General features: G+C 41.5%; 1 protein-coding gene across 2 annotated transcripts in view; it reads right to left on the reverse strand.

The window, feature by feature from the left end:
* The window catches only part of GRK5 (G protein-coupled receptor kinase 5), a 150964-nt gene that overhangs the window by 27572 nt on the left and 100179 nt on the right, over positions 1 to 23213 (reverse strand). For both annotated transcript variants that reach the window (XM_088520087.1, XM_088520088.1), the window contains one exon: positions 17490 to 17567. In XM_088520087.1, coding sequence (XP_088376213.1) covers positions 17490 to 17567 — 78 coding nt within the window. The remainder of the gene's footprint in view (positions 1 to 17489; positions 17568 to 23213) is intronic.

The following is a 23213-nucleotide window of genomic DNA, read 5'->3' on the forward strand; positions in this document are numbered from 1 at the left end:
CCCGTGAAAATGTGCTGGACTGAACTGAGTACCAGCCATTCTCTTAAACAAAAGAGAATTTGCCCAGTGTTTTCACTCCATTGATGATTCATTGTGCTGTCTGAAAAATTCCATCTTTTCCATCTTTTCTTCAGCAAGATTTCAAAGAAAAACAAGAGCAGAGCATGTACATATATTGATTTAAAGAAATAATATGAAAAATATGCTTGTAAAAGTGTCTGGACATTTTAATTCAGAATTAGAAGGACAAAAATAATCCGGCAGTTTTAAAATAATCGTTTCAAACAGGAATTCTGCCAAAGAACCACCCATAAAATCTTTTCATCCTCTCCAACCTTTGGAGAGAATGTCCCATTAGCCCCTTTAAAAACCATCTGCAAGAGGAGACTTTTGCAGTATGCCTTGATGGTCAGACGATTTAGGACCTTTGGGACTAATTAGCTATACAGACAATTTTTAGGCAGTCCACATTCTTACTCATTAAAAGTATACTGTAATTATATAAAAAATGTATATGCATGTATGTATGTGCATTTATAGACATTCATCCTGTATCAATGTAACCATTTATGTAACAAAAAGGGTTGGGCCATTTTCAAAATATCCAGCCATAAATGTCAAGAAAACTCTTTCCTTGCAGAAAACTAAGCACTGGGTAAAGCTGCTCGTCCATGGCCGTGACCACCAGATGTGCTCTGAGGGCCACAGGGCATCGTCACTCATTCCTGGCCAGATGTTGTCATTAACTCACCCTCAGCTGGGGGTATCCTGGCAAGACTGCACTGCTGGCAGAGTCAGCAACACTGGGAATGCTTCTCCCAGTGTTGAGAAAAACCTCCCAAGTGGAGTTTTTCCACTTGGATGTGTTTTAATAAGAACACGGTTTACAGAACTGTCTGTACATGCTGAGCAGCACAATATCATCAATTAACATTGAAATACAATCAACAGAACATGCTGGATACCTTTGACCTCACTAAAGATTTCGCTTACATCCTCCATATCCTTTTCCTTAGCAAAAGATGGCTAGGGAATGGCCACTTTCATCTGCAGGCAGAGGATATCACAACCATTAAAAGATCTCACTGTACTTTAAGAGGTAGATGAGTCCCCCATATAATCCTCTAAAAATGAAGAGACTGAGATAACGCCAGATTTCCTCAGCTGGATTAGTCACTGAGGTTGACAGGAACTGAGAACTGTAGAGCAAGTCTCAGTAAGTTGGACATCTTACAGAAATTCCTAAATGTAGACTCACACGACTAAATCTAAGTCACACTTGCAGCCCAAGACAGCAACCAGAGGCAGGAAGAGTGAAGCAGTGAAAGAACTAGGAATAAAACCTAGAAGTCCTGCTTTCCAGTCCTAGAGATGCTGTAAAAAAGACAAAAAAAAAAGGAAAAAAAAAAAACCTTTTTAAAGAATCTTCATAGAGGACCTTGACGCAAAGCCTAGTTATCAGCAGTCTTTCAGGTGATTTGGGTAAGGAATGATATGAATGGATATATTTGAATTGAAGTGTAATGTACCCCTTGTTAACACTTTTTAGAGTCAAGGGGCTCTGCTACACAAGCTCATCTGCAACCCAAGGCTTGTTGGTGGCTGCGTGAGTCTGCTGCTCTAAGAGCCGGTTAAAATCAACAGTAGAAGAGAACCAGGGCCTATAAATGAGGCCTCTATTAGTAAATTCAGGATTTGTTTTAGGTTCTAGATTTACAGGCCAAAACTCGGAAACAAAAGATAAATTCGAAGATAAATTTATCTTTACCTTGATTTCCCCACTGGAGAAGAGCATGCATATAAACTGATCCTGCAAATTTACTGGAAGGCTGCAGATTCATACCCAAATTTACAGCACAGTAGCATGCTTATGTTGCCATCCCTTAAGGTCCCCCCCAGCTATTTGAAGAAGGTCCTGTTTATTCACGTCCCAAATTATGAATACAAGGTCTGTGCTGTGGACAAACAGGTTTGAATGTTCTGCATGGCTCTTCCCCCTTTCACACCTCACGGATCCCTGTGGCCTCTCTGCTGTCAATGTTATAATAATAATCCTATCAAATTTTGTTTGAGATCAAAGTTAATTAACAAAAAAGTCAGTTAAGTCTTTTTTCATAAAGAAGAAATTAATTATTTTACAGGGGAAAAGGAGCAAAAGAAACTATAAAACAAAGTGGGAAATATTCACAAATGGTACAAACTGTGACTCCTCTCTCCAAGTTTGTGGGAGATACAGGCAGCACTGGGTTTTCCAAAACCATTCATTCCTGACCTTTCAATCTTTGCTTCCTTTAAACAAATCAAGAGCAAACTAACAACATTAAGGTTGGTGAAATGCAATAACACTCTCTGCAAGGACTAAAGCCTTACTGTGTAGTGCAAACAATTTACAACCTCCACTTCATTTTCTGTTGCAGAAAAACCCACTTCTCCCAGAGGCTGAGCATTTCCAAAGGTCCTGCAGGTCCAGCAAAACACCGAGTGCCATCACGCAGCCCTCCGTGATGGAACAGCGTTCAAGGTGACTGTTCCACTTCAGGGAACCCGTGTGCCAAATCCTTTCTGCACCCTCTGCAATTCTAGGGAGTCTTTGTACATCTTTTCTGATATTTTCCTTGAGACTTCTTAGTTCCCAGAGCTCCTGTTCAATAACCATGGCTACTGCCTTCCCAGTTTGAGCACCGTGCAGCCTTCAACTGTTAACACAAAACCAGAAACAACAACAGCAAAGAAACAAAAGCCAACCCACCTACCTTTAAACGACAATTTAGACCGTGACATCTGAACATGTGGCACAAAATGTTCTGCTAGCTCTGCAGAACACGTTCAAAGACTGTTACACTTGCTTGCATTCAAAGCCAAGCCAAACTGAGTAGCCTTATCAAGGATAGAGCTGGATTTTTGTTAATGGCTGTTGTTTCCTGAAGTCAAAAGAGGTGGTTTTGATCTTATTCACAATAACGTAATTCAGGAATGATGCCAGACAAGTCAGTAGAGTAACACTAGGGTAAAGATGATTGAACTGAAATAAGAAAAATGATCCAAGACCGTGGTAGTACAAAAAGTGGTTAAATTGGTCTAACAAAAACTATTCTCATTACGTTACTCCATTTGACCATAGAGTCTAATAAAAGTTCTAAATGTAGCTACTTTAACCAGTTTTTAATCCAAATCTCCTATCTGCTGTATCTTCTAGTTTATGGTCTGAAAACAAAAACCCTCTTGTAAATATTTTGTAGGCAAAGCAACATCTCAGTTTTATTATACCCTTTTGATTAATTTTTAAGAAAAGAATGCAACTTGGAATTAGGTCAGTGATTATCTGTACAACTGGAAATGGATATACAGCTACCTCTGAGCTCAAATAGCACAGTCTTTAAAAAGCTGCACTTTCCAATTCATTTTTTTTTAATTTAAACAATAAAAGGCAACTTTTCAGCAGCCTGTTCCATTTCCAACTATGGCTTGAAAAAAGGTGAAAACTGACACACTCTTTGAAGACTAGCTGTACTCCTGTCCACAAAAAAAAAAAAAAAAAAAAAAAAAGGTAACAAAAAGATCAAAAAAGTGGAGCTCGCTCTTCCTTCCAAATTGAGTCTCAAGTACTTTTCACATTTAGCTCAGGGACTCATGGCAGCGTCTCCCCCTTCCTCTTCCTTTGCCAAGAAGGCACTGCCTGATGGCTGGATTTGAAAGTACTCACTCACCTCACCCAAAGCACTGAACTGACCCAAAATCTGATTTGGGTTCCCATAAAAACACCCCGCTGTGAACCTCCCCATTACCTGCGATTTAAGAGTCACGTTGTATCACTGTGAATTAAAATGCAAACTCTGCTCTTCTGGCAGCTCTGCAAGTTTTGCTACAGGCTACCCCCCTCAGCCCTCCAAGATATGGTGTTAGGTGACCTTCACTGAACAGGACAGAAAAAAAATAAACCTCTTTATAACATCATCTCTACGTGTTTGATAGGGCACTTAAAACATTTCTCTGATGGTTAGTTCCCCTGCATGGGGGACACCTGACTTCTTGTCAATATGAGCTGAACAAACTCCACAAAACTGAAATCCTGCCACACCAAGGGAGTCACTTCTTCTGATAGCTATACTCTTTTGTTAAAATATGTTAATTTTTCTGACTTTTCCGTAAGATAGGGGCTTCCAGAGGTTTACAGTGGGAAACTTTGTTCAAGATATAATACACTGCAAGTGTTGCTTGCAGTGTTGCAATTTAAGGGTTTAAAAAGCATTTTCCTGATACCACGATCGGCTGGGATCAGCCTTTTTGGAACCGGGCTGGGGTGAGTAGCAGGTGCCTGTGTGTAACCAACCCTCGTGTTTTATGATAGCTATTGGAGTCCAAAACAGATGCATGGACAACACAAAGCTGAGTTTGTGTGTGTAGATTTGGTTTATTGTATGTAAAGCTTCTATTTCACTGGGGAAAATGCTCATATAACAGGGGAACCTGAGAGGGAAATGCTGAGATTCCAGCTACCAAAGCATATCTAGTTTGAGTCAATACATTTTGGGAAACCTATAGAGAGCCAAGGAAAACAAGAGGAGTGTCCAGGGGTCGAGAAACATGCCTGGAAAAAAAAAAAGTCAGAGGGAAGTGTTGAGGAACTGGATTTCTTTAGTCTAGAAGAGTGGAACATGATAATGGTCTTTCTATATGTATATATTATTTTATAAAGAGGACAGGGATCAATTATTCATTGTTTTCCATTCTACACCGAGGGAAGGATGGGAATTAATCAGTTTAATTGGATATGAAGACTATTTTTCCAATTCTCCAGGCAGGGAAGCACAGAACCAGGCATATGAGCAGCATGGAATCTTTTCCCGGAGGTTTGAATGACAAGGCTCAGCAGACATCTACTGGTATCTGGGCATATTTGATCTGTCCTCAGTCCAAGAGGCTCTTGAGCCTCTCCCAGTCGCTTGTGGAACCTCGGCCTTATATTTGATTCGTGTTTAGGAATAAGTATCTTCTTTGCAAATTCAGAGATACTTGTCTCCATCGCCACAGTCTCCAGCAAACCGAGACAGCTTGCAGAAGCCTGGGCTAACCATTCAGATTAGAAAAAGGGATAACGCTGAGTTGGGTCACGCTGACTTTGCAACCAACAAAGCAGTTCTTTAGTCCAGAAGGATAATGGCAATACTTTATCCTTACACAATGCTTTCATCTAGGAACCTCAAAACATTAAAGCTTCATTGCATGCTTAAGTGTTTGCGAGATAGGTTGCAATCTACAGTATTTTACAGAACAGCAAACTTCAGGATAGGGAAGTTAAAAACTCTGTTTTGCAGAGTTGATCACCTTCCTCTGTGGCTGAAATCAAGGAAAGGTCACAGAGATAAATTAAAGCTAGAGGTGCTCAGGTTCCAAAAATCAGTCCATCTATAGCTTGCAATTAGTGAATAAGGAGTAGAAACATTGAAATAAAACCTTTCATTTCATATCAACTCTTCCAGCAGAGGGGAGTTGTTAGGGTATCTTAAAGCATCACAGTTCACCAACACAAAAGTGATAGGAACCAGAAAGATATCCTGCTCTTTAAAATGAACTGACTTCATGCCAGCTTTCTGGTCATAAATACAACTGCTTTCCTGGCGAGTTTCAGACATGCAGCCATGATATTGAATCACACTGAGTTGTTTTAAAAGTCACTTGCATAAAACAAATCATGTGCAGCATATGTTACATCTCAGGTTATGAAAACATTCCACAACAAACTCACTTAAAACAATTTAAAAAGTTTCAGTCAATGGACAAAAGTTCAAGCCATAACTTTTCCTAAGCTGTCTTCAGTTGCAAGCACTTGCGTCTTAATAATATGTGTCCTTTCAGATGTGGAAGAATTTCCACACATAGTCTATCTGCAAATCTCCACACGGATTTGCTACTATTGCAGACTTTAATACTTTGGAAAAAAACAGACCAAAATGAACTTTGGTGTGTCATGGTCCTCAGCGTGGTGTGATGAGAGCTGCACACAAGAAAGTCTGGAAACTCTGGCTGTTCTGCTGCTGCGTTTGATTTGCCCTTACACAGTCCTGACTCCAGACCAGCCAGCGAGAACGATGGTTGTGTCGCGGGTGGGAAACGTGCCACACGAGCTGCTGGATCTGACACTGCTATTGCACTGTCACATCTGCTCCCAGATGTTTGATGGTGGCTTAGCTGGCAGGGCCACAGCTCCTGGGACAGGTACCCTGTTCACTGAAGGCAACGCTCACGAGCAGTCCAAGGAGGACTGCAATCAGACCGGAGACTGGAAAGAGGGAAGGAGGCAGGCAGGTGTACGTCATTCTGGCAGCTGCGTGGTAGATGCAAAATCAGGGAGAGACAAGTTTCTGTGCTTAGGTAGTGCATGTTTTCAAAGGGCAACTCTTTACCTTTCAGATGATCAAACAGAAAACACCAAATCGTGCCTCTCGGTGCGCCAAAGCTGACATGCTGCTCTCAGCTAGACATTCACCCCACGAGCAGGCCCAAAAGTTGCATTTCCACGGGAGTATCCACTGCTACCTTGGAGCAGGAACAGGCCAACACAGGGCACTGTTTGCCCAGCCCCAGAAAGAAGTCTGCAATCATTCTGGGCTAGTGACCTCCTTCCCCTTTCGGCCAGGGACAGGCTACTGCCAACGGGGATTGAACCTGCGGTACAGCCTGGGAAACAGCAGCCACGCAGCTTGTGAGCTAAGGTGGGCAAGTGTGAAGGAACTGACAGTGAGGAATGCAGAGCAGAGCAGTGAGGGAGATAAGGAAGAGCATTTTGGTGGCAGTTTGCATTTGGAGAGGCCAGGGCATTTCAACCCTGGGAGGAGAAGATTCCCAGCAGTGTCACAACACTTCCAATCTCCTGATTCTTTTTGGTGTTATGCACAAAATGTTGGAATATTCTTTTTCTTGCCCTACGTGTCTGATCTTTTCTGTTCGGATTTAGCTGTATTTGTAGCAAACAGCCAATTTTACATCAGGAGCAGCTGCAACATTTTAAGCAATCAACTTCTGCATTTTCTTTTTGTTTTTTTTTCCTACCACAAAGTCATCTGGGCCTGTATGAGGCAAACCAGTAAAGCACAGGACTCATAATTCCAGGATATTTTCTTTGAGATGACAGATGTAAGAACTGGCAGTGAGGTGGATGGGGAGCATAAAGAACAGCTGTGTTATTAGTAGCATTTTATCTTTATGGCAGTATGTAGATATTGAACCTGAAGATGGGGGCCCACAGTGCCAGGTACTCTACACATACATGGCAGGAGAACTACAGCCTCCAATCCCAAATCAGCCATGGGAGTGGGAAGGGAGTGTCCAAGACGCAAAACATCCCACCCAGGATTATAGAGTGGATCAGTGGCAGAGTCGAAAACGGAACCTGATACTGACTCTCTGAAACAAACAGCAGTTTCGGGCAGGATTGCTTGCTGGTAGCTAAATGAAGCAGATGAGCAGCACCTATCAACTGTGGGGTTTGTTTTGTAGCTGCAAGATGATCTACAGCCATAATGACTCTGTTTTCTCTCATATTGTACTAAACTATCAAAATATTTGCTGCCACATGGGATAACACAATGACTAAAGACAACAGAGCCTTCATGGAACAGCTGAATGTGTTCTTCTGCCTTGAAGCACTGTGCTAATTCATCACAAAAGAGCCACACTAACAACCCCAGTTCATGAACTCATTTGCTCCAGTAAACCTGATCTAGCCTCAGGCTGACTTCCTCGCTCCGCACTCACGGGGCTTCCACTTCAGCTGCCCCTTTGGCCTCAGCAAACACACAGATAGGACAAGGATGAACATTTTCTCGTGGTTTCCAACATCCTTCATCTCACTCGAGGCCCTCTTTCTGGTACTGGATGCAAGCTGTGGTCTTGAATCATGCCCTTCCTTGGAGAAACTTAGGCACTACTCAGGTTTCCTTGCTGGCATGTGCACGGAAAGTATATGAAGCATTTTTCAAGGCTCTCCTGTTATTCAGCAACAGGACTTGCCATCTATACCTTGTTTTTCCTATTCTTGGTAGATTTTTTTGTAGCCACTGTCACTGAAAGAAAAATACATTTATAAGATGTGGACCTTCTTTTCAATAGCCTGGCTACTCTGTATCAAGCTCCCTTCTAGAAACCACATTTCTGTTCCTGGATGTGGCAAACAAGCAACTGCCATGCAAATGGTGGGGTTTATGTTTCCCACATAAAGAGTTTCAATCCAAGGTGTGGTTTCACTGGAATGTTAGATTATTTGATTTAGAAAAAAATCAGGATGCAACCACAACTTGCACATCAGAGCAACAAAGCAAGGGAGAAGATTACCTAGATCAAGGAGAAAATTCTTCCTGGCTCCTATAGGTAGCTAAAGGAAATCTTAATCACTCACAGCCCCATAGAAAAGTAGTTTAGAAATAACAGAATATGCCGTGAGACAAAATTCAGTCGTTTCATCAGCTTCTTCTGCCAGTGCAGGGAATCAGCTGCAGACTTCATATTCTTCAATTAAACAGAAACTCTCACCACAATCTCAACCAGCTACAGGATTTTCGGTACAGTTTAGATGAAGAATTCAAACTGGTCCACATGGAAGCTGTGCTTTAACTTCGATTATTAAAGAACTAGGCTTCATAAAAACGTTTGGCAAGATATTTTTTCAGTATCTTTAAACTTCAGTCCAGTCCTACCCATACTGTTAATAACTCTTTGGAAATTCTTTGGATTAATAGATGCATCTTTACCAAAGAAATTAGTTTTTCCCTTTTTGTGTGTAGTTGAACAGGTTTATTGGTGTAGGGGTGCCCCTGACTAGCCCACTGGGATCATTTTATACAAACCTGCAGTTAAAGTGGGGGAAAGGATGCATGGTTTACTTGCTGTTGCCATTTTTCCCTCTTTAGAAGTATTTTGCAAGCAGATTAAATGATAAAAACATAGATGAAATGTGCCAGTAGCTGTCAGTAGGATGATGGAGGTAGCTTAAGAAACATAATAGGAAAGTCGAGTAATTCAAAACAAGATTTTTAAGCTACCCAAAAGTTAGGCACAGTCCTTAGAAGTGTCATTAATTCCAACCTCCTTTGTGAGCAACCCGCAGGATCAGAACCATTCGTTACAGAGCATTACCAGAAGGGGCCAGATGTTTGATAATGCATTTTTGGAAAGGAACACTATTCTCACATTAATGGCAACAAGATGACAGAACAATTTTAAAAGCTTCTGTTCTCAGAAGCTTTCTCTCTAGTCACGTGCACTTAATAGGTTTGGATAGCACCCATGTCCAGCTCTTATCAGAACCTTTCTACCTTTTAACGTCCTCCCTCATTGATGGATAGCCTAACCATTAGCGAAGAACCTTATGTTACAATAGTCACAGCTTGGCTTGCTCTGGTAACCAAATGTCATTTTGTTCCATTAAAAAAATCCCTAAATCTATAACACTCATTTACAACCTCAACATTATTGAATGGCTTTCTTGCAGGAAAACAAACAGATCCCCGCTTGAATTCACTCCTCTGAGACATGAGCCTGTAAATGAGAGTAACTCTTCCCTTGCAAGCAGTTCTGGCACTGAACTCCACGAGTTATTTGCTTTGCATGAAGGTAGCTCATGCATGAGGGCTTGATGCAGGCTGTACTAGAGTCCATGGCCACAGTGCTGTCCATTGCATCAGAAATTTTGCAGGATTTCTTATCCACCTTTTGCCAATAGCAGAACAAAATTTGGAGGAAACATCTGAATGAAGAAATGCAAATCCAACAGAGAGTCTTGGAAGGCCTTGAAACGATTAGGAAGTGAATTAAACAAACACCAGGCAGGAAACAGTGGGCCACTTTTATAGGAAGACTGGAAACACCCATGAAAGCAAACAAAATAAGTGTCTAGTGCTGCTGGGAACAGGGCATTCCCTAATCACCTGTGTCACACGATCCATTAACGATCATATGGTAACAGCCAGCAGCAAAGAACTGAGAGGAAGACATTTATTGTAGGAGATGACATGCTGTTTGCAGTGGCATATTACACCCTTCCTCAGCTCTGCTTGCTGGACAAGCAACATCTGTGCTAGGATAATGAACTTGTTAGATTCTTCATTTTTAACACAGATTAGGCTTTAGCATGACCACATGATATTAAATAAATGCATAAGTAGAGGCTTGGTATTCAAGTCAAGTGAATTTTGCATTTGCATTACCAAGAAAACCCACAAACAAACAAAAAACTTGAATAGTGTCAAGTGCCAGTTTTCCACAGCTTGAGCATGCTGGTGATTTTTAAACCCACTTGTTTTCAAAAGAATTCTTTGGTATTCATTCTTCTGCTTTTCTTTTACACTTTCCAAGTGATATTTTAATTACCTGGGAAAATTAAAATATTCCTTATAGCAATGCTGTGATTCTTGGATCCAAGTTAAAATAATAAACTCTATCATTATTAGTAAAATTATTATTTTCACTGAATCAGTGAAAATCAGTGATCAGTCTCAGGCATCACACCATGAATTTGCCTGGCTACTTGGTTGTTGAAGTTTTGAGATGGAGAGTCTGTTATTCCAGAATCCTTATTCCCTATTATTAGGAAATCAGATGAGAAATAGGATATAGTAGGATATGTTTAACTTTCAATTTATACATTTGCTTCTTCATTCTCTTCTGTGTTGGGATCATGTATACACTTGGTTTGCTATTGCTTCTGAGTTTAGCACAGTGTTTCTTGAGCTCAGAAAAGATATTTGCTGCCCCATTACATTTTTAGCTCCAGAAATTCTTAGCTGGACAAACCTGGAAGGTTACTTCCAGTTGCAGAGAGCAGTTTGAATGACAGGCATTCAAACAGCTCCTGCATTACTCAGGAATCATGCACAGAAATCTCTGCGGATATGCCATGCAATGTTGGTTTATGTGTTCAGAGTGCATTACACCTAGAGTGGAACTGGCCTCATTGCCCTTCAACCACCTAAAAATGACCTGCAAAGTCAACCTGGGCTCCCTGCATAGTCAACAGGCAGAATTAGGCACCTCATCTCACCTCTCTAGATGCCTCCCTGCGTGTGGGCAGACCAAGCCCAAGATCTGGAGGCACCGAAGCCCTGGTGTAGTGTCATTCTGCACAAATGCACAAAAGCCTTCTGCGGATTTCTAGACATTTTACAAGCCAGTGTTTCAGGGGCCTGGAAGAGAGGATCCCATGGAGAAAGAAAGGAGAGGCTGTAAACAGTATATTCATCAGTCAAGCGTCAGACAGGTAGGTCTAATTGTTTACATGGGCAGCTGTCATGAATCAAATGAAGCAAGTTTCCATTTTCCAAAGCGTCAAGCAGGAATAATTCCAGAAAACACAGCAGCTAGATGGCTTTTGCCCACTGACCAAGTCATCCCAGTGATTTTCCTTACCACAAATGACAAACAGCAAAGAAGCATCTGCTCAGCAAAAGAGATGCGGACTTGGGAATGTAACCTCTCCAAAATAACAAGGAAATGCAGAAGTTCAAGTGGTAGCACTGCTTAGCATAAAACCAGTGTGGTTAATGACCCTGGCCCAGGCCTTCAATCAGCCTGAGCAAACATGCCACGGATGGAGGCCTCCTTAGATCTAAAGGGCAGGGTACAGGACCTATTCTGGGACAGTATCACTAGGACAGGGCAAGCTCCACGTTGTTTCCGTAGGCTCATATGCAGTTTAGCATCATTGCAAGAGCCAGGAATCCTAAGTGTTTAGTTAACTAACATTTGTATTATAAACAGTGGGTAAAGGATTAGGAAATAGGACTTGAGCGAACCGTGAGAAAATGCCTTTTAGGTTCTGACCACAGCAAAGGGACTCCTAATCAAGGCAACACTGTGTGATTTTTCAGATTCCTCTGACACACTGCATTTCATCTTGGCCCCAGTGACAGGAGAAAGCTTATTAAAATAAATCCCAATTATAAAGCATAAATTTCAGTAACAAGGTTGCCATTCTGCTGCTCAGATATTCTTCCAGAATTCAACTTCGGAAAGTTGAGCTTATGCGGAAAGTACACTGAGAAGGCTACTTTCCCAGACTAATACACCATGATCAGCAGAGACATTGATCACAGTGTCTCTGGAACAACAAGAATTATGTATTGATTCCTTTGGAGACTTGATTATGCATTGATTTTGCCAGCTGCAATGTGGAGGCTAAGTAACACTATCACCTCTGGCTAAAATGGTGCCTGTGGAGTAGTGAAGTCAATAAAAGGGTGAGATGAGAAATCCATTGAGTCAAAGGGTAGAGATCAATTAATCGAATGGGAAAATTCTCTTTTGCTCAACTAAGGCCAGGAATTCTACTTAAGTATTTATCATTCTGTAAAATTTTCCTAATAGAAACCTAAGAGACACAGTGAATAACATCTTGAGCAAGTGGATTCATCCATCTTAGATCCATGCCACACATCATATGTTCAGACAGATGCTTCATTGGTTACCTCAGTTGGGTCACTGATAAGATGCATGAGGTTTAGTCATTAATCTACCTGCAGGACTGCTGTGATTTCGGAAAAAAAAAAAAATAGCTCTGGAGACAGCCCTTGGATCAATTCTTATGAGAACATTTACAGTAACCAGTGAAAGGTGACATTATGTTGGCCTTTTATTATTACCAATATAATAAACTTGCAGTTGGACAGGGATGACTAGCTGAATAGAAGTGATACAAGCTGAATCTGTTTGAGAAAAGTAACTGCAGAAAACGACTCCTGTGCCCCCTTCAAAACACAACGCCCCTGTCTCACACTAAACTCTGCAGATTACTTTGCATAAGCTTTATGTTCTCCTTTCAGACCTCCATTTACAGGGACTTTCAGCTTTTGTTTTGGCCATTCCAAAAACTATAACATCTTTCCTGGAAAGCACTTAATAAAACTAAACAGATAAAGCAAGAGGTCTCTGCGCTAGAGTCCAATTCTTGTTACAGCATGACCTGCCTTCCACGAATGGGACTCAGCCAGAATCATTAAATAGTGATGCATAAAACTTACTTCATAGGATATGGAAGGTTTTAGTGATCAGAGAGGATGACTCACTCAGAAGCATAAGTGCCCAAGTTTGTATTTATTTGGATGGTGAAAATATACTGGAAGGGGAAAAGAAATCTCGAGAAGAGGACAATGGGAGGACAAGATCCTCAGCGTCAAGATTAACGTAATGGTGTGAAAAAAGAAAGTTACTCTTTGACAACACACAGAGCTGAGGCAGGATGTTGTAAGCATGGGCTTGGACTCAGCAGGGAGACCTTTTCCATCAGAAGGGGTCATATACCAAATTAATATCCTTTCACTCATATTAGATTTTTTCTTCTCCAGAAACAACTGATGAGAGAACACTTTTTAGCCAGTGGACAAGTGGAAGCCGAGGCACTTCTGATCAGCCAGTTTCCCTTTCACAGGATTTTGCCCTCCCTTCCTTATCCTATAATTGTTCATAAAAACAAAGACATATTTTCATTTAGCAAAGTACCTATTGCTGCTCTCCTTTGACTGGAATAAGGAGACAGCCTAGTTCAGCTAAGCTCTTGCAGCAAAGAAAGAAATTGTAAACACGGTCTTTATGCTGCGCATTTTCTGGAGGAAAGGAGAACAAACAGGAATTCAGATAAGAAAACTGCTGCTGTTGCTGTTCTTCATATTCTGTGAAGCATATTAACAGGGATAACAATACGCATTAGCCATCCTATTCAGTAACATTTTTAGTATCCAGCTGAGTCCAAATATAAACTATAATGGCATATGGAGACCATCTTAAGGGCCATTTCAAATCAATTTACTTTTGTATAGCGTCTCTCAAAGTACAGAGAAAAAGAAAATAATGAGCCTGTGATTTAGTACAGTAGGACATGACAGTTTTGAGGCAGGAGGGTAAAAATGATGCACAGAAATGCATAACACTGCTTTAAAAGCAGTACTAAGGTAAATGTATCTCATTTCTCTTACATTACAAGAAGAAACCAGGTAACAAAACCAGGCTCAGTTTGGTTTAACTTCACCGTTCTGCGAAGCACTGAGGGCTTTTCCATTTGCAGACAGAATTGGAACCTAAATCTAAAACATTCCTATCCAACTGTCGAGATTAAGAAAAGCCAGGAAAGAAATATTTGTGACCAATTCATATTAGCAGTTTTACCATCCTCTTTCACAACCTCAGAAATTTTAGACTTCCTGTGGGTTGGACTTTTGCCCTCCGAGCTTATTAAGTCAAGAGGCAATTTTAAGTGCCTTTTTCATGGAAACTGCTAAAGCCTGTCTGAAAGAAGCAAAGGTCAGCAAGACTCTAGTCAAGAAACCCTTCAAGGGCACCATTCCTCTTCTATGGGCTTTCTCTCTCCTGCCCAACACTGAGGTAAAGTTGCTAAGGAAGCCGGTGAAAAAGGCCACCTTTCTTCGTCCATACAACAAGGATCACACGTAGTCCTTGCATTTCATTTCTGTCATAGTCAAATAGCTCACAATGGCCCATTGCATATGAGTGTTTCAATCTACTTCAGGCAAAAGAGCAATGCTAACATCTTCCTAGGGAGGAAGCAGGGACCCTCTTCTGCAATGAGGCCCCATCTCCACTTCCCCAGCTGAGTTTCTACATGCCATTTCTTCAGGAGGATTAATCCACCCACTTTCCCTTCCACATACCAGGACAGACTGAGGATTTGGGATCCTTGTCACTCATAGGCCAAGGAGGCTGTGAAAACCTGAGTGGAAACCTGGCTCTGCTCATGCTGTCCATGTCGTGGGCCATGAGAAGAGGCAGTTGGACCCCAGCTCCTTCAGCTGGCACGTAAGGCAGCTCAGAATGCTAAAGCTGAGCCTGAACCATGACTCTGAGAAAGTGCCTCCCTCCTCAGCAGTCTCGGGAAGCGCCGAGCTTCTCTAGCTGCCTCAGGACTGATGCTAAATGATCTCAGGAAAAGTTCTCTCCTCAGGAACTCACGGCTCCCACACACTCGAGTTTGCTAACTGCACAGTGCCGCATAGTAACACCTTGCAGACAGCGGCTGTGTGAGTCACGAGGTTGTAAGCACTGGTGTGATGTCTGTTCTCCTGGGGAAATGTCTTCTTTTTCTTTCTGCTGGGTAAGTAGTGTATGTTTTATTAAATAAAGTACATGTTCCTATGCAAATGAATGAACTTTAGAATGATGATATACTGACACATTTTATGTTAAATATGTATGACATTTAAAAATCTAAGTAAGAACTAAAATCATTTATAAATATTAAAGAGCATGAAGTCTACTTTTTGTTTTGATTTCACTTCTGATCCTGCACTTTGTGAAAAATATTCTTTGTATTATAAATCTGAATTACCTGTCCAAGAACTAAACCTATAATTTTATTCCATCAGTCAGGCTGTATGTCACACTGTTTTTATACCAAGACAATCAGGTTCTTTGAAGCACAGACGTACACCTACTTAGAAGAAATGTTCCTCTGAAAGCAGAAGCTTTGGGGAATCAGCGGTTCTGTGTATCTTTCAAGGGACTGATAATTAGGTGGAGAAATGCAATACTTAAGGAAAGGAAAGTTTCTCTGCTTGCAAGGAAGAATGCTATTAGGACATCGGGGTCCAGATTTATCTCTGTTAACTGCAAGCATGTAACTTGTTTTAGAATAAGCCAACCTGGATTCAATGATGAGAGAGAGAGAGAGAGAGAGAGAGAGGCAACTCCAATGGTTTCACACCTGACTTTTTGAGCTCTTATTTCTCTTGACTATAAAGGAAAGGGAAAAAAAAAAAACCTGACCAATGCAGGCTTTAAAGTCCCACCCCAAAGGCAGGAAATTTTAGTTAACAAAGAGCGTAGCTTTTTGTTCCCTTCTCTCCAAGGATCTTATCGTAATTTGCAAACAGCACAGAAGTTCCAGAACACACTGTGGATATCCTCTGTCCATTTCACACACTGAGAAACCAGCTAGAAATTTCATCTCCAGAGTAATGGCAATTTACATCATTGTATCACCATAGTTATTTATTTATTTGTTTATTTATTTATTTATTTATATTTGCTTGATGAAGGAGAAACTGCTCTTAGGTTGGTCTTCACATTCTTTTAGCTATTTCTCCTGCTCTATGGGGTGACCAATAAACAGACCGGGATGGCAGGAGCGCCACGGGACGCACGGAAACGCTCTGGCATCTGGAAACCTGCACAAAGACCAGCTGCACTTTACTGAGGCTAAACAGCAGCATCCTTCTCTCACTTCACTACCCCTGATATCAACAAAATACCTCATCTCCAGATGAACTCTAAAGCTGCGGGAGATATTTTCCCTTGGTATTTGTTCCTCTTTCCTTTGTTGACTTTAAGATAAATGGTCATCTCAGGGGATTAAAGCACAGTGGAACTTCATGCCCCTAATGAATGGGCAGCAGGAGCCCATCCTGGCAGTGCTAAACGACTGCACATGAAACTAGCCAGGCTCCGTAAGTAAAACCAGATCCCAAAATGCAGTCTGAGATAACTGAAAGTATGCGCTGAAATTTATTGTAGGAAAATGACTGACTGGAAAAAAAAAAAAAAAGTCTGCTTTGCCCCTACACCTCCAAAACATATTGTACCATTTAAATGCTTTAAGAGGCCATTTGCCAAAAACACAATTCCTTTTCCCGAAGGTCAAATGTATTTCTCTTGTAAAACAGTGGAAGCAGCGATTGTAAGTCTTGGTTACTCTTATGAAAGAGCAACTTAGGAAAAAGCCCAGGATTGTTCTTACGTTTGAAGTTGGATGTTTATTGCTTACTGGCAATGTCCTTTGTGCTAAGGTTAAATGCGGTCAGCAAATGATCAAAACCCAGAAAAGAAGGGTGAGTCCCAGTGCAGCCTGCCCAAAATTCCTGCAGCAAACCCGTAGTTCTGTTCAGAGTGCCACCCTGTGGACACAGATGCTCCAGGAGCTCCTGTCCTTCCTATAGACAGGAGCTGCAATGGTCAGGAATTGGCAGTAGTGGAACAAACTGGCTCGTGTCATCCCTCCCTTCCACCACACACTGCCCCAGTGCAATCTCATACGCCCATGGTTATTTTGGGGCAAATGGGGTAGGGAATGGGGAGAGTTTGCCTACCAATATCAAGTGTATATACTAAAAAGCCCTTTTTGCCAATGCATCTGAAACACCAGTTCTTTGGAACGGGATAGGAAATAACTGTGGCATCTGCTGACAATAGCTCTCTGCTTTTACAACACAGATGTAGAGCTTTGCACATAGAAAAGAGACCAGAGAAGCACCCCCGTTCTTTCACAAATGAATTAAGTTCTCGTAAGTGAAGTTCCATCTTTAAAAGCCAATCTGTGGATTGAAGTGTAAAGCTCTTTCTCTGTGGCTGTTTGCATAAGACTTGTAGTTCTATTCACTGGAGATTGTCACCATACATTTTAGGGCTCTGTTTGCAAAGCCTGTAACAAACTCTCTGAATCAAGGTGTGCCTTGCAGCATTCCTTCAGCAATGCCACTCTGGTTGCCCCTTACCTTTGGGGTGAGGTATTTCTTCATGATTTCCTTGCCTTTCTCTCCCAGCTTTTCATCTGGAGCAATTTCATACTCTGCCTGGAACAGATATAAAGAAGTTGTCAATATTTGCACTCATACTTGAGCATTATAACTTCATTTTGGATATGGCTTAACTGAATGTTCTGTCTGAATAACTTGGAGGATAAATACTATTCTCTGCTGGAAGTAAAACCTGTACACACAATCTTATTAAAAAGCTTCCACTATGTTTTAAGCAAACCTAAATGATGTGCTTTCTGAGATTATACCTTTTAATTAACACCATACAATTTAATTCATTTATGTTTTATAGCCTTGCCAAGCCAGTGTTCGGAAAGCATTCAGTAACAGCAACTTTATTTGGTTCTGCTTACATGGAAGGTGGATACGAAAAGCAAAACTGTTCCTCTGAGTAACAGAGAAATTGGATTTTGTTAATTCTCACTAAAGCTGTTTGCAAGCACCAGGTGAGCTCTCTCAGCAGACTGTCTTTCAGGTATTATGTACCCTTACTATGTATTTACATCTTTCCCTTAGTTTTAACACTGTCTCCAAAGCAGAGAGGCTTGCCCATCACTTACAGCGACCCTTGATTCAGTCCCTCAGGAGGGCCCATCTAAGAGTACTTTAGAACCAAGAAAACCAATGGACACCGTATGGAGGAGCAGACAGTACTGAGTTCTGTGGATTTGAAAAGAAAAGCACCATATCCACACACAAAAAGATTACCCACCTTTTAAAATTCTGACTATTCTATATCCTGCAGCACTAGTGAGTTTTGATGATTTCTGGACAATGTGTATGTAAGCCACAAAGGAAGCATTACTTGTGCACCACTAACACGTGAAGCATTTTAGTTGCAGTTTTACAACTATGGAAGGCATTCACAGAAAAATGCACCGTGTGGAATCCCAAGAGAGGCAGGAACTAAGAGATAATGACAAATTCTTAGAGACATTCGGGCTTGGCACTGCCTGGAATACCAGGCGTTAACCTTTGGATCAAGATTTTCCAGAAAAAAATCAGCCTAACAATTTTTATGACTGCTCACATTAGAAATAGGATCCCAGAAAATTCTGCCAAGCCAATTAAATAACCTAGTCCAATACAAGCTGTCTGAGATGATAAATGAGGAGGAAGTTTTAAAAAAATGCAGTAAATCAGACTGAACTGGCAAACACTCAGAAGAAAAAACTCCAGAACTATTGCCTGCTCAAAGCCGTATACCCTGCTCCAGTTTGGTGCAGTACATCTGAAGGAGGGCTGCAGTGAGCACCCTAACCAAGCCGAGTCAGGAATGAGTGACATTGCCACAAAGTGATAACACTGCTACTGCTGAGAGCAGCCTAAAGCCGCACGGTTAAACACACACAGAGCAGGTTGCCCGGACGGTTTAGAATTACAATCTGATTTGGTTTGGGAAATGACAATGACCACAAATAGCAGGAAAACTCTACAGCTGATGAGAAATATCCTGAAAGCTCAAATTCACTAGAGCAGTGCTTCCCTTTTAGTGACCATTTGGAGGATTAACTGATTATGTTCTCATAAAACTTAATACGGGGGTTTAAAAAAAATCTTTCATCCAATTTCCTGTCCATTCAGATGGCATCTGAGTATGGGTCTTTTCAGCTCTCAAAGCAGAGATATTCTAAAATGTTTACAGCATCCTAGCAATTTCTTTTCATGAATCCTTGATAAAGCAAAGGCCAGAATCACAGAAGGAACAATTTTTTAAATGGTCAAAGAAATTGCATCCTATCTTGGCACATTTATGCTAAGTTCACACACAGGCTAGGCGTTTTGCATCTAAAAGAAAACTGGAATAATGTATTTTAATAAGGGAAAATACTTGTACTTTAACGTAACCTTCTGTGCAGGCGCCTGCCAAACAAAGAAGCAGAATTTATTGGTAATGTCTCAGCATGGAATTCAATACTATTTATAAATTATCTAATAATGATCCTTCAGTTGCTTGTAGACTCTGAATATTCCACCATACTACTCTGAAAATGCCAAAACAAAAAGAAAATGGACCAGCAGATTCCTTAATGGATCTGTGCTGGTAGCGAATGTCAGTTTGATTATCCTGTTATCCTGAAGCTGGACATGCCAGGTAAGTGCCCGGCGAGTATCAGGGCCTTCTCCTGGAGCTGGCTTTGGGTAAAGGCAGGACTGTTAAATACTCAGATGAGTAAGCCAAGATTTTAGCTTATGTAAGCAGAAGAGACATGAATTTCCCCAAAAGATCACAAAATTGGATGCCAGTATTTCATATATTTAGTGATGCCCATGTATATAGATTCCAAGCCTCAGATTGTTTCGGGTAGTTTCTTGCCAGTCTCAGGTTGCTGAAGACATTCTTTGGCCAAACCAGTCTTTGATGATAGCAGGCATAAAGGGTTCGAAGTCAAGGATGCCAGTGACATATATAATGCTTCATTTTGCACTGGACGAAAGCAATCCTGTCACAAAGTTGCTAATTTTCTCTTCAAATGGCATGGTTCCTAGCTAGGTCTACTGCAGAAGCTGCATCTGATACGATACTGGATCCTATTACATCCTTAGTAAATAAAAAAAATGATTAAAACATTTCATTCAATGTGTACAACGGGGTTGTAAAAAGAGATGTATGGCAGAGACATCCCATTATGTTTTCATCAGATCAGAATTGTAAAACCGTAAGTAAATCAGGGTAGACCTGAAGAAGAGAGAATTTAGGAGTAATTGGAGCAATGTTTTGAAATGCATTTCCTAATGGGATTCACCATACGCATAGCTAAAGGCAGTTAAGTTTTACACACACACATTGCTTCAAGTTCTATCTCAGGACATCTGGGAAGGAATAAAAAGCAAGTTGCAAGTTACATTCTCAAAAAATGCTACACTCCATGGAGAAGGTAGGAAGTGTCAGACAAGTGAAGATGTGAAAAGGAACTGTAAACTCTGACACTGAACAGTGCTGACAGATTTAGCTGTAGCGCGAGTATTAGAAGCCTGTCTTACTTTTTCTAAAGTTTGTTATTATTTCAGGTTTCAGTGCCACTTTTGGTATATTTTCAATGGATATTGGTACATTTTGAGCCACAGATTGCTATTACAGCAAGAATTACCCGTGTACTGAGACAGAGTGCCTTCCCCACGTTCACCCTGCCGTGTGCCTGGACGCGTACCAGGGTCCTTAACTCTCAATCTTATGCTTAAATCACAAGATACATCCTCTTCTTCCACAACACTCAGAAACATGGCTACAGTCTGCAAGTCTCTAATTGCTAGAAATAACACCATTAGTTAAAATCCATGTGGAAAAGAAGATTTTTCCATTATTCCTTTGATGAACCCAGGCATGTGTTTCAAGGCTCCTTCTCTGAAGTCTAATAGCTTCTCCATGCCCTAGTTAGGTCAGACAGGGCCCTATTCATAGCTCATAAATGAGGGGAGGATTTACGATCACTCTGGCTGCATGGGACGAGCTGCAGGGGAAGGCTCTTTCTGTGGGCAGACACGGATCCGTCAGTCCACATGGCGAGAGGATGTGGGCTGGCTGCCATTTGTTACTAACTTTGCTTCTGGCTGCTGCTTCTGAGGTTGTAGTTACTTTGGTGGCTCCTAGAAGCAACACTGGCTGAATGGATGCACTGGGGTGAGGAGCTCCCTTCCCTCCAGAGCAGTCGCCCATGGTGAAGGACAAAACCATGGGATGGGAAACTGCATGGGAAGGAGGAAAGTCCAGTCTATGGCCTCGTTTGGGAGTCATGCACAGCAGGGAAGGCCAAGGAAGAACCTCAGGGAGCCAAGAGTGATGGTGACCTGAAGAGAACATTGCCAGAGCGATTTGTGAGGAAGCACTTTGGATGAAAATCCACGTTACTGGCTGAGACATGGGGACCCAGTGGATGTTCACAGAAGCAACCTTAATTCTGATGTTTCATTTCATCAAGTATTCTCCTTGAATATTGGAAGAAACAAGCCTAAGGGATCACCCTGTAGAAGAAGTTGGGCTCTCTCTCACAGTCACAAGAGTTGGGTCCCTTCTACCTCCCAGGAGATGGAGATGGGAATGGTGCCTTCCACCAGCGTGGCTTTAGGCTGTTGGCTAGAAATCAGAGGATGGTGAAGCACAGAAGCAATGGGGTCAACTTTTGAGCGATACAACGACTTTCACAGGAGGCTATTGGCATTTTGATCTCAGTTTTATACCAATACTTCCCTAGTTTCCTTCTCTGTTCTCCCCGGATACTCTATTTTCTTCTGCTCCTGCTCACGCCCTCCCTGTACTTCTGCCCTGTGGTTGTTGCTTCACTCTAGCAAGTATCCTTACACTTGGCTCCAATGAAAATGCAAAATATTTGACTGAAAACTGGAAGGAAGAAACCAAACAGCTTGCATTCACAATCACTCACATTTCTAAGTGAGAAGTTAACTTGAAAGCACATTTTTCATATTTAAACAGAGACTAAAAAGAGACCTTTTGAATATTTAAAAACAGTTGTTGAGTTAATGAGTTTGTTGGTATCAACAAACTGGCATTTTTGATGGAAAAAACCTTGAACAGCTTTAAGACACACATACACAGATGGTTTACATACCACATAAGGGACTTAACTAAAGGAAAACACTCTAACAAAGAGGCAAGGTTTTTACAACTGACATTAAATGGGTGCCTGTTCCTCCTTCTACCCCAGATAAGTGTAATGTCTAGTGAAGCATTCAGCTGCAAACTGCACTGAGGTAACCATGCATCTCACTCCCAGTCCTGGTGCTGGTTCAACACAAGCAAAAACAACCTAGAGAGGCACCAGGGCTATTTTCCTCTACAGGCCATACTTCTTGGTGAGTGTGGCTGCAGCTCAGAAGGAAAATCATCTCCTGGACCAGAATTAGCCATAGCCCCCTCACAGCTCTATCCACTAGACTAAATGTGGCCCACGTTACGTGGCCTCCCCTGAAAAAGAAAGCTATTAAAACTGAAAGCATTAAACTGAAGCAGGGAAAGGAGTTAAGAAGCCTGCTGTAAGTTTTTGCCTTTATAAAGACACACTAAAATGAGACGATAGGAGAAGGAAACATGAGCGGCGGGAAGGGGTATTGCTGGGAAGGGGATGCAGGTAGGAGGTCCCTGCTGAGCTGCCACGTTCTGATACTGCAGACCCTGTCTGTCTGCGAAGGAAACGTATCTTGCTGACAGGTCAGCTGCTGACTGGCCTGCCTCTCAGCACAGGAAATGTATTCTTTAACACTTTATTTTAATAGCTATCTTTCACCATCTACAAAGTTGTATGACGTGGATGGAATATTTCTAAGTATAGCAAAGTGTGCTGCAAGGCTGTGTGTGAAATCTTTGTTAAGGGTTCATGCAAGAGCTAATTTAATCACAAAAACAGCTCGATTTAATGATAATAGTTTATGTTTGTATAGCTCTATCAGTGGAAAGGCTATGTAAGATTTTGGTGATCTGTTAATATGAGAGTTTGTCTTTGTGCTTATGTGCACAGATGTACATGACAACACGTTCATATAAATACAGACAAGTTGTGTCCATTGGCACTTGTTACTATATATTTCTCCCTAGTCAAAGGAGGACCCCTGTCAGGAGCCCTGTCATGACTGGCTTGCACAATACCCATATGGGAGATGGCCCTCATTTCCTAGGATTTTGTCACACATGGTAGGAGAAGGGATTGCTGTAGCCTCATTTCCGAG

This window comes from Tinamus guttatus, unplaced genomic scaffold, assembly GCF_059628265.1.
Source record: "Tinamus guttatus ecotype Peru unplaced genomic scaffold, ASM5962826v1 Tinamus_guttatus_pri_ptg000079l, whole genome shotgun sequence".
Lineage (NCBI taxonomy): Eukaryota > Metazoa > Chordata > Aves > Tinamiformes > Tinamidae > Tinamus > Tinamus guttatus.